This window comes from Bos indicus x Bos taurus, chromosome X, assembly GCF_003369695.1.
Source record: "Bos indicus x Bos taurus breed Angus x Brahman F1 hybrid chromosome X, Bos_hybrid_MaternalHap_v2.0, whole genome shotgun sequence".
NCBI lineage: Eukaryota > Metazoa > Chordata > Mammalia > Artiodactyla > Bovidae > Bos > Bos indicus x Bos taurus.
In genome coordinates, this window is record NC_040105.1 from 20,246,681 (window position 1) to 20,259,367 (window position 12,687).

General features: G+C 42.2%; 1 protein-coding gene across 1 annotated transcript in view; it reads left to right on the plus strand.

The window, feature by feature from the left end:
* The first annotated feature begins 1,579 nt into the window (after positions 1-1,579).
* Positions 1,580-12,687, plus strand: part of LOC113887576 (choline-phosphate cytidylyltransferase B-like) — a 34,495-nt gene continuing 23,387 nt past the window's right edge. Inside the window, exon 1 of the mRNA XM_027534761.1 lies at positions 1,580-1,588. Within this exon, the coding sequence (XP_027390562.1) occupies positions 1,580-1,588 (9 nt within the window). The remainder of the gene's footprint in view (positions 1,589-12,687) is intronic.

Here is a 12,687-nt window from a genome sequence, read left to right on the forward strand (position 1 = left end):
CACACAGGATCTTCGATATTTGGCCTATGGAATGTTTAGCTGTGGAAAGTGAAGTCTTAGTTGGAGCATGTGGGATCTAGTTCCCTGACCAGGGATCAAACCCAGGGCCCCTGCATTGGGAGTGCAGAGTCTTAGTCACTGGACCACCAGGGAAGTCCCTCAGATAAGAGATTTAGTTCCCTTGACAAGTGTTCAGACTTGGCCAGTTCTAGCATGCCGTCACCATAACGACTATGGCTGGTTCAAGGAGTGCGCATGGGAACCCAGCAGGGGCCTTCGGTGTCCCAGGGAACTGATGTGTAGATGTATGGGGTAAGCTCTCTTTTCGCTGGGGTTGCTCAGCTGAGAGGGCATAAACCTGCTCATGCTGCTGGACATCGTGCAAGAGCGTCTGGAACCAGACAGAATGGAGCTGATGTGCACAGTGAAGGGGCTGATAGACCTAGAGTAGCAGGGCAGGGACCAAAGCACTTGCGCTCTGACGCCTGAGGCTAGATCCATTCTTCTTTCTCCCTATTATCTGAGTCAACAATTTCCCTTTGTTGTTTAAGCTTATTTGAGTTGCAGTTCTACGGCTTGTAAGCAAAATACCTCTTTGTAATTCAAATACGTCACAGCTCATCCAAAAGTTCAATAAAAAACCTTTCTCTTTCTTGATTACTAGGGAAGCTGCAGTGACCATGTACATAGCTACCAATTACTGGGCACTCTCAAAGTTCTACCCACAGGCAGGTTGTTTTACAACATTACAGAGGACAGGTATTAGTGCCACATGGTAGAGGGAGGAACAAAAACTGAGGGTTTAGTAATTTGCTTAAGATCTCACAACTAAGTAGGTTGCAAAGCTGAGGTACCATCCACATTGCTTGTGACCCCGCATTTTGTATAAATTTTCCTGTGGTCATGGCATTTGCAGTGATACGACAAAATAAAACCTTATCATGCTGTTCCCTCTGAACATAGCACAACAATTTAGTATCTATTTCTACATTGATAGTTTACAGTTTAAATGGAATGACATTATTTTCTCATTTCATGGAAATACAAAAATTTCAACTACATGTCAATAACTTGATGGTTACTGCTTTAGGGACTCAAAATACCATAAAGTGATATGAAATGTAGTGTGCCCCATTATTTGGCTGAGAAATACGTGCCTTTGAAAATGTAGGGATAATTTCTAACCAGCTGTCTTAGCCCAAATTTCCTAGAGCCTGTAGCCAAGATTAAGTGCCAATTCTTTTTTTTTCGGCTGTGTTGGGTCTTCGTTGTGGCAAGCAAGAGCTACACTCTACTTGGGGTGTGCAGGCATCTCATTGTGGTGGCTTCCCTTCTTGCGGAGCATGGGCTCTAGATCACGTGGATTTCCGTTGTTGTGGCTCCTGGGCTCTAGAGCACCGTCTCAGCAGTTGTGGCACAGGGGCTTAGTTGCTCCATGGCATGTGGGATCTTCCCTGATCAGGGATCAAACTCATGTCTCCTGCATTGGAGGTGGATTCTTTACCCCTGAGCCACCAGGGAAGCCCTAAGTGCCAATTCTTAACTGGTGAGGTACAAAGCCAAGGCAGTGAGAGTGAGCATGAAGGAGGTAAGGCAGGGAGGAAGGGAAGCAGTGCAAGGTGAGGTGTGCCAGTGTTTTGCAGTGAGCCACAAAGAGAACATTTGACAGACGTGTCCATTTAGTCAGAATGTCTGTGCATGTTTCTCCACAAGCTGTGTGCATAAATTGTACCTTCAAACCATTCATGGAAGGGAGGGTAGAGAATCTGTGTGCTAGACTCCCTCCATCTCCTGTTTCATGCTGGTTAGAGTTTGTCCCAAAAGAAATGAACTTGCCCACACTTCTAGGTTATCCTGACCCATTGCCATCTGAGAGGATGCTCTATCCCATGCCCTGTGGCGTGGCATTCCATCCTAATCCAGTGTGGGAGGAGCCAGAAACACTAGGCAGATGGCTGGACACGGGGCTGTGTGGCAGAGGCTAAGGCGAGGCATCCACCATCCCCGAGGCAAGTAAACTGAGGGACCCAAGAAAACAGAACCACACAGGCCCGAGAGGAATTGATGGGCCACAGAAGTGGCTGAGGCAGAGCGAGCAGTGGTGGACCCAGGTGGCAATGGTGCTGAGACATTCTGACTCTGCACAGAAGCATGGTATCATATAACCATTAATAACCACTGCAGAACGTGCATTTTTAAGTTCTAATATATTGTGTCCAAAGACCACAACTTGTTTAGGAAGTGAATGCTAGCTTACTTTGTGCATGCAGTAAGGTAAGCCACTCAAATCTGCTCTTGACCAGATATTAAAGACTTTTTCCTCAGTTCCAAGAGAGGTGATTTATCTAAGTCTGAACATTTACTAAAGCTTAATTTAGGTTGATGCAGTAGACTGGTATTTTTTTCATTTTTAATGTGGTGAACCATTATAATGAATTAGATCTTTCATCACGGAAACAGTAGCTTCCAATTCTTGAAGAAAGCCAGTGAATGATTATTTAAACAGTGGTTCATCTCTCAGAATACATTGCATTCAGGGTGTGTGTGTGTGTGTGTGTGTGTGTGTGTACACGTGTACGTGTATGTCTGCATGTGTGTGTTTTTCTTTTTATCGCTCCACTGCTAACACAGTTGACACCCGAAGAACTTTCTATTTTCCATCTCTGGCTTCTCACGGGGGTACCCATAAGATATCCATGGTGTCACATTGGTTTGGCCCTTTGTATCTGGAACGTGGGAAAACTCATTGACTGTTTCAAATAACAAAAGTATATTCTCTCTCGTAGTCTCAGAGGTGAAACCTGAAAAGCGAAACATTTACAAAGGCACGATTTGATCTTTCACATGGAGTCTAAAGTTGATAATACAGTTGGGAATGCACTCCTGTTGTTTTTATTTTCTCCTTCCTGAGCATTCTTCCAGCTCAGCTGATGTGTGCATCCCTGACACTCCCTGAGCAGGGATTTTAAATGACGCCACACAGATTGTTCTGAGGCTGAATTGTGTGCAACAAACCTTGGGAATTTCCATTCATAGCAAACACATGCCAGAAAAACATCCCCATATTCACTTTTTAGAATATGTTCATTTCTCTTATAAATCACGTTGGAGCAAAATGGTTTAGGATTCTTTTTTGAGAAGATATGTTTTTGTGGACTTGTGCTCTGTAGTCTTAATGATCCCTGCGGAGTCTGACATTTACAGCAGTATTTTGCCCAGTGGAAAAGCAGCCAGTGTTTAGTGCTTGGATGACTGAAAATTCACAGCTATTTGTCTGTCCTTTAAAGACGATTGGGGTGGGGCGAGGTGGGTGGCAGGCATTGAGATGTAGTACGTGTCCCTATCTTAAAAATCACTCTATATCTCCCTTCAAAAGTCTCTTTTAGATTTTTTTTTAAAAGGTTGAGCTCTAAAGTAACGCTGCTAATCTCTGTCATGAAGCACTGTTACTGCTGCCTTCTCCCATAAACTCTTGACTTAGTGAACCTAATTCTGGGAATTGCTTTGGCCTAGACTTAGAAGATGAAGAGGTCAATGGCCAACAAACCAATTGACATGAGGATTTAGTTAATAAAACAACTTTCAGGGAATGGTCCTGGGTCAGATCCATTAAGCTTGATTGTTCACATGCTTTTTCACATCTCCATCCCCATCTGAAGCATAGTCACCTTTGTTATGAGGGCTTCAGGACATGCTGCAGCCTTCAGTTGCTAAAGAGTCACTCAGACTTATTAAGGTGAAAAGGGAAGAGAACCAGTTTGAAAAGCTTGAACTACGTGAAAATAAAGTGGCTTTTCAGGTAAACTCTTGTTCTCTGCAAACACTTCACTCCCAGAGCATTTTAATCAAAGTCTTGTTATTAGTGTTAGGAACCATATGCTTTATTTGCACTATCCTATGTGTTAAAGTCTTCTACCATGACAGATGAGGTCAACCTTCTGGTTGGCAAAACATGACCAATATTCCTTTGTAGCAGAGTGTTGCTCTTTAGACTCGGAGAAGCTCTATTCAAAACACATCGCTCTGTTTTTAAGCCTCAAATTACAGCCACTACTGCCATTAGTGCAGGAATGATGATGTTATTACTTACTTTCTAAAGGAAAAAAAAAATACGGGAAATGGAAGAAGGCAAAAGACATTGCTTATTTTATTTTAACACAAAATAAAGGAAGGGTGAATTACTGGTTAGATCTTGCTTCTGCTGTGGCAATTTTGCTCCACCATCTGGTATTAACATTCATGAAGAGATACCTATAATTCTCTAGGGCCCAGGAGCAATATCCCTTTCTATTCAGGTAATCCATCACTCTGAAGGGTGGGCAGATAATAGGAACGTATGTTTCATTTATCGCTCCCTGCCAGTAGGGGAAATGACAGTCATATTGAAACTTTTCAGTATCTTGCTTGCTGTACAGGAGTGGGTTATTTGCACAGGTTCCCATTCTACCTAGGTCGTGGAGAGCATCTATCTTTTCTGAACACAAGAAAGGGAAAGATCGTCTGAGTTGTCTTGGGTTGGGGCCCAAATTAATCTGTCTAGATCTGTGGTTACCAAGTGAGCTATATGCACGTGGTAGAAGGCTAGGTGGATGGGGACCTAGGTGGTATATAAGTATCTCAGATATGGAAAATGTATATTTTTCAAAATCACCACTACCACCAAAGTTGAAAAATATGAATTGGGTTTGAGCAGGTATTGGTACTGGAAAAAAAAAGCTGTTTTCTCCATTGAATTTCTAATGGTAACAAACCACGGGCTGTTCAAGAGTATCTTCCCTCTTTCCCTCAAATAAATGATGTGTTCTGTGCAGACCAGAGTGATGGTATTTTCATTCAACTACATGCCAGGATTCTAGCATTTTGTACATTGTAGGAGTTTGGAAGTTAGACCCTGGATGATTAAAGTTAGAAATGTAGTTAGAGGGTCTCTGAATTATTGTAGCTCTTGTCACATAATGATACTCGAGAAAGTGGTCTCTTTCCACCACCATTTTTGTTGGCCTCTCTTCTTTTTTCCATTCATATTTTTTATATTCTACTAGTCTTACCCATGTGGCTGTAGATGAAATCCTTGGCAGGTACAGAAGCTCAGTGAGGTGAGGTCGCCCATTGGAGGGGACTCAGTTAATAAGTGCAATCAGTGGGATTCAACCCGAGTTCTGTTTACCTTCTAGGCACCTTGTTTTTCTGTTTCTATATACTGCTGCTAGAGGATACTTACATAGCTTGTATTAAAAAAGTAATCATCTGTAAATTCATTAAAACATCTACTAAACATGTATAGAGCTCTTTGCTAAGCACTGAGAATAAGACGAACAAGACATGGCTTTCCTGAGGTGTGGAAAACCACCTTCTAGCTAGGGCATCATTACCAATAATGAAAACACACAGTAATATCGTAAAGAGCTATAGCATCACTGAGAATGGAGCCTCTGTCTCTGCCTGTGGAGTCTGGAAGGCTTCCACATGGGGGTGACATTTAAATTTGGCCTTGAAAAATAAATGGGAATTTGCAGTGAAATGAATCACTTCATGGGAAATAGATGGGGAAACAGTGGAAACAGTGTCAGACTTTATGTTTTTGGGCTCCAAAATCACTGCAGATGGTGACTGCAGCCAAGAAATTAAAAGATGCTTACTCCGTGGAAGGAAAGTTATGACCAACCTAGATAGCATATTAAAAAGCAGAGAAATTACTTTGCCAACAAAGGTCCGTCTAGTCAAGGCTATGGTTTTTTCCAGTGGTCATGTATGGATGTGAGAGTTGGACTGTCAAGAAGGCTGAGCGCTGAAGAATTGATGCTTTTGAACTGTGGTGTTGGAGAAGACTCTTGAGAGTCCCTTGGACTGCAAGGAGATCCAACCAGTCCATTCTGAAGGAGATCAGCCCTGGGTGTTCTTTGGAAGGAATGATGCTAAAGCTGAAACTCCAATACTTTGGCCACCTCATGTGAAGAGTTGACTCATTGGAAAAGACCCTGATGCTGGGAGGGATTGGGGGTAGGAGGAGAAGGGGACGACAGAGGATGAGATGGCTGGATGGCATCACTGACTCAATGGACCTGAGTTTGAGTGAACTCCGGGAATTGGTGATGGACAGGGAGGCCTGGCGTGCTGCGATTCATGGGGTCACAAAGAGTAGGACATGACTGAGCAACTGAACTGAACTGAGTCTTGGCATATAACTGTCTAGTGTGACCCACCATAGAGCCGCCAGAACTGGGGAAACAAACTCTTGGAGGGCACAAACAAAACCTTGTGGCACCAGGACCCAGGAGAAAAGAGCAGGGACCCCACAAGAGAGACTGGCCCAGACTTGCCTGTTAGTGTCTAGGAGTCTCTGGCAGTGGCATGGGTCGGGGGTGGCCTGCTGCAGGGTTGGGGGCACTGAGTGTGGCAATGCATGCATGGGACCTATCATAATAGGGGACTGGAATGCAAAAGTCGGAAGTCAAGAAATACCTGGAGTAATAGGCAAATTTGGCCTTGGAGTACAGAGTGAAGCAGGGCAAAGGCTAATAGAGTTTTGCCAAGAGAACACACTGGTCATAGCAAACACCCTTTTCCAACAGCATAAGAGAAGACTCTACACATGGACATCACCAGATAGTCAATACTGAAATCAGACTGATTATATTCTTTGAAGCCAAAGATGGAAAAGCTCTATATAGTCAGCAAAAACAAGACCGCGAGCTGACTGTGGCTCAGATCATGAACTCCTTATTGCCAAATTCAGACATGAATTGAAGAAAGTACGGAAAACAACTAGACCATTCAGGTATGACTTAAAACAAATCCCTTATGATTATACAGTGGAAGTGACAAATAGATTCAAGGGATTAAATCTGATAGAGTGCCTGAAGAACTATGGATGGAGGTTTGTGACATTGTATAAAAGAAAGGGATAAAGACCATCCCCAAGAAAAAGAAATGCAAAAAAGTAAATGGTTGTCTGAGGAGGCCTTACAAATAGCTATGAAAAGAAGAGAAGTGAAAAGCAAAGGAGAAAAGGAAAGACATACTCATTTGAATGCAGAGTTCCAAAGAATAGCAAGGAGAAATAAGAAAGGCTTCTTCAGTGATCAATGCAAAGAATTAGAAGAAAACAATAGAACGGGAAAGACTAGAGACCTCTTCAAGAAAATTAGAGATACCAAGGGAACATTTCATGCAAAGATGAGCACAATAAAGGACAGAAATGGTATGGACCAAACAAGAGCAGAAGATGTTAAGAAGAGGTGGCAAGAATACACAGAAGAACTGTACAGAAAAGATCTTCATGGTCCAGATGGTGTGATCACTCACCTAGAGCCAGACATCCTGGAATGTGAAGTCAAGTGGGCCTTAAGAAGCATCACTATGAACAAAGCTAGTGGAGGTGATGGAATTCCAGTGGAGCTATTTCAAATCCTGAAAGATGATGCTGTGAAACTGCTGCAGTCAATATACCAGCAAATTTGGAAAACTCAGCAGTGGCCACAGGACTGAAAAAGGTCACTATTCATTCCAATCAGTCCCAAAGAAAGGCAATGCCAAAGAATGCTCAAACAACTGCACAATTGCACTCATCTCACATGCTAGCAAAGTAGTGCTTAAAATTTTCCAAACCAGGCTTCAACAGTACATGAACCATGAACTTCCAGATGTTCAAGATGGATTTAGAAAAGGCAGAGAAACCAGAGATCAAATTGCCAACATTTGTTGGATCATTGAAAAAGCAAGAGACTTGTAGAAAAACATCTACTTCTGCTGTATTGACTATGCCAAAGCCTTTGATTGTGTAGATCACAGCAAACTGGGAAATTCTTAAAGAGATGGGAATTCCAGACCACCTGACCTGCCTCCTGAGAAATCTGTATGCAGGCCAAGAAGCAACAGTTAGAACTGGACATGAAACAACAGACTGGTTCCAAATCAGGAAAGGAGTACGTCAAGGCTATATACTGTCACTCCTTCCAAGGAGTAAGCGTCTTTTAATTTCATGGCTGCAGTCACCATCTGCAGTGATTTTGGAGCCCAGAAAAATAAAGTCTGACACTGTTTCCCCATCTATTTCCCATGAAGTGATGGGCTCTGATGCCATGGTTTTCGTTTTCTGAATGTTGAGCTTTAAGCCAACTTTTTCACTCTCTACTTTCACTTTCATCAAGACTTTATTTTCTTGGGCTCCAAAATCACTGTAGATGGTGATTGCAGCCATGAAATTAAAAGAGGCTTGCTCCTTGGAAGAAAAGTTACGACTAACCTAGATAGCATATTAGAAAGCAGAGACGTTATTTTGCCAACAAAGATCAGTTTAGTGAAAGTTTTGGTTTTTCCATTAGTCATGTATGGATGTGAGAGTTGGACCAAAAAGCTGAGCTCCAAATAATTGATGCGTTTGAACTGTGGTGTTGGAGCAGACTCTTGAGAGTCCCTTGGACTTCAAGGAGATCCAACCAGTTCATCCTAAAGGAAATCAGTCCTGAATATTCATTGGAAGGACTGATGCTGAAGCTGAAACTCCAATACTTTGGCCACCTGATGTGAAGAACTGACTCATTTGAAAAGACTCTGATTCTGGGAAAGATTGAAGCGGGGAGGAGAAGGAGATGACAGAGGATGAGATGGTTGGATGGCATCACCAGCTCAACGGACATTAGTTTGAGTAACCTCCAGGAGTTGGTGATGGACAGGGAGGCCCCACGTGCTGCAGTATTTGGGTTTGCAAAGATTCAGACACGACTGAGCTACTGAACTGAACTAAACTGAACTGAAGTGTGACCCTGAACAAGCTGATTACATTTCTCATTCTTAGATTCCCCTCTCTTTGTGATTATTATGAAGCTGAGATAAGATGTGGAAGCACTCTGTAAATTTTGAGATGCTATTCCAGGAAGTATTTTCAACAGTTGTGGCTCACATGGATAAGAGACACGGCCTGATCCATTGAACAAATAGGATGCATAAGCTACTTCTAGAAAAATCCCTAGGCTTTGATGTTATTTGTTTGGGAAATTCATAGTCTCCTGTACAGCTGATAGGGGTAATTACCAATTTTCTATAACATATAGATAGGCATCTAAGCCATACTCACTTAATTTCTAGGAAATTTGCCTAGCAATCAGGAATGGACATCTGTACTAAAGGCACACTTTGTGAATAATTTTAGGCAATCAGCTTTAGGAGAAGGCCTTTGCTTTGGGCCTAACTCATAGAATGTACATTTTCAGGGTAAACTAAGATCTGTCACTTTTATTTTCTTTTCATCATTCAGAATAATTGATGATTAGTAAAAACAAAAAACAAACACAAACACACAAAATGGAACAGAAAAATGTCCCTGGGTCATGTGAGTCAAGTGGCTTCCCAGCGGGTGCTAGTGGTGAAGAACCCGCCTGCCACTGCAGGAGACGTAAGAGATGTGGTTTCAATCCCTGGGTCTGGAAAGTCTCCTAGAGGATGGCATGGCAACCCAGTCCAGTACTGTTGCCTAGAGACTCCCATGGACAGAGGAGCCTGGTGGGCTATGGTCCATGGGATCACAAGAGTTGGACAAGACTGAAGGATATCACAGATGAGAGAATGTTTTAATAATGGTAAAGTGGAAAGATGGTGGGAGCTGAAGTAAGTTGTTTTGCAATATCCATAAAACAGAAAATATTAATTTAAAAGCAAACTTTCATAAATCACAGGCATGTCCAAACTTATGCTTTTCATGTTTGATAAATCAAGTAATAAAGGAACGAACACACTGTACCAGATTGTGTGTGTGTGTGTGTGTGTGTGTGTGTATGTATGTAGTTCACTTAATTTATAGTATGAGACTGTGCCTTTGTATCTTTCTTCCAGGGAACTTTTTTTTTTTTTTTTGCATTAGCTTTGCATAATGTTAGCTTATTTATGATGAAGAACAAATCCACTATCAGTTAGCTATTGCTGCATAACAAAGTACTCCAAACTTAGTGGCTTAAAACAACATCTGTTTGTTACTGCTCATGAATGTACAGGTTGGCTGGATGATTTTTCTGAACTGAGCTCTGGGCTCTGTGGGACTTATGCTTCTTTGTGGTCAGCTGTGTGCCAGCTAGGGAAAAGTTGAGGTTATTTTGATGTCTACATGGGCAATTAAAAGAGATGGATGTGCTGGGGCTGTATCTTTCTCATTTGGAGAAAGGAGCAAATTTCACATTACATAAATATGACAATGTGCGAGTGTAGTTAAATTTCTTATGAAAAATTGATATGAGAGCAGTCATTGTTTTTGTTTCCATACCTCCACCACTGAACTGCATCCCAGCCTGTGTGCATTACTTTGAGAAGCTTCATCCTGACAAATGACCTCATGAGGTTGCCACGCTGTCTGATTTCCTTTCAGGTTAAGCATTGTGGGGGGTTTTGGCCTATTTTGTTGTTGCTCCTACTATTTGGTCTCCTGCCAAAGGCAGTGCCTTTGAGAGAGTTTCAAAACTTCAGTGCTGTAGGGAGTGAACAGTCCAGGAAACATGGTGGGGAAAGAGGAAAACCCTGAAAATTAAGGGGCCACAAGAAGGGAAGGTAAAAATGAAATGCGATCTGCTTCCATAGTTTTGCCCTAGGGCAGATCTTTAATAGGATGGGTCCACAGAGATCAGTCCTGTTCTAGATGTACAATTAAGAAGGTGGTTAGGACATCTCCTGAGACAGACTAGATGAATGTGATGGAGACTGGTAGAGAAAACCTCCTAGATAGAAGGATCCTGGAGGAAAAGCAGAGGCTAGTTGATGCCAAAATGAGAGCAGTAAGCTCTGGGAACATTTGCAATTCTATTTTCTTTTCTTTTCTTTTGAAAGGGAATTGAATGTTTAATGGGATAGGCTTGAGTATTATACAGAAAAAAAAAAAAGGAAATGGCTGCTTCTTATAACCTCCTACCAAATCCTTCTGATTGTAATTTGGTTTCATAATTATATTAAATCAGGTTGTAATCCCTTAAAAACTCAGCACTCTTTACCTACTAATAGTGCAATCAGTCTAAATACCATTTATAGTTAGTTTAAAGCAGAAAACAATATTTAAGACCAATTTTCAGTCTCAATTCATGAAAAAAGCCCCCATCACTCTGTCTTATTTATAATAAACCCATTCGAGTAGATCCAGGCACAATATAAACAAGTGATGGAAAATCCCTAGGAGGTTTTGGCTCATACATTCTGAGCAGACATGCTCTGGAAAACACAGACATTCTCAGAAAACTGCAGTCTGCTGAAAATGCCAGGAGATTTCAGGAGACCAAACTCTTCATGAAACCTTGGCAACTTGCATTATTTTTGCACAGGGAATGGGTTAACACTTTATCAGACTGTCTGTATGTCCACCTCTTTTTTACTGATTGTGTTTCAAATGGATAAGATCTAAGGACATAAGAGATCTGCATGGGGCTCAGGAAGGTGAATGCTGCAGACTGATCCAAATTGTGACCTATGGGAGCTCAGCTCACTCTGAGAGTTGAGAAGGGAGGCCAGGCGGCATGGGAATGACAGCTCAATGAGATGGATGGAGCCGTGGAGAGTGCAGAGGCCATAAAGCTAGAGGGCCTGAATTTGGGCTCTACTATTAGAAATTGTATAACCTCAGGCAAACTACTGAACCATTCTGAATTTTAGTTTCCTTCGGTAAAATGGAGAAAAGCGTACTTCTCTGCAAATGCTGCCAGGATATTTGGCTTAGATAATATTAGTAAGCACGTGGAACATAGTATTCTGCCCTTCCTTCCTTCCATCTTTTCTTTCTTTCATTCAAGAAATACTTATTAAGCACTGTGCCAGATGCTGTCAGTATGCTGTCTGTGTTCCCATGGACCCCTTTATAGTGACTCCCGGTGTGTTTTTACTCCCAGAAGTCAGCATCTGTGCCTGTTTGTTGAAAGGTTGCCCCCAAGCTGCCAGAACCCACTTTGCCTGAAGAACCAAGAGGGCCTGGGAATTTATAGCCCCTTGTGGGCATCCCTTAGCCAAAAATTAATAGGCGAGAAGGAATAAATGTTCCAGTCATCATGCCGCCTACTAGGGACAAGTCTGAAGTTAGACTGTCTCCAGAGCTTCTTGTGGGACTGAGCCAGTTTCCCTCCTTGGGAGTTAAATGCCCTGTCCTTTCTTGGTTTCCTTCCTTTCTTATTTTTAATTATTAATTTTTATGGGAGTATAGTTGCTTCACAGTGTTGTGTTAGTTTCTGCTGTACAGCAAAGTGAATCAATTATATGGATACATATATCCCCTCGTTTTTCAATTTCCTTCTCATTTAGATCAGCACAGAGTATTGAGTAGAGTTCCCTGTGCTATACAGTACGATCTCAGTGGTCGTCTACTTTATATATAGTAGTGTATATGTCAGTGCCAAACTCCCAATTCATCCCTGCCCTCTTCCCCCACCCCTGACCTTGATATCCATATATTTGTTCTCTGCATCTGTCTCTATTTCTGCTTTGCAAATAAGTTCATCTGTACTGGGTTTCTAAATTCCACATGTCAGTTCAGTTCAGTTCACTTGCTCAGTTGTGTCCGACTCTTTGCGACCCCATGAATCACAGCACGCCAGGCCTCCCCATTCATCACCAACTCCCGGAGTTCACCCAAACTCATGTGCATCGAGTCTGTGATGCCATCCAGCCATCTCATCCTCTGTCGTCCCCTTCTCCTCCTGCCCGCAATCTGTCCTAGCATCAGGG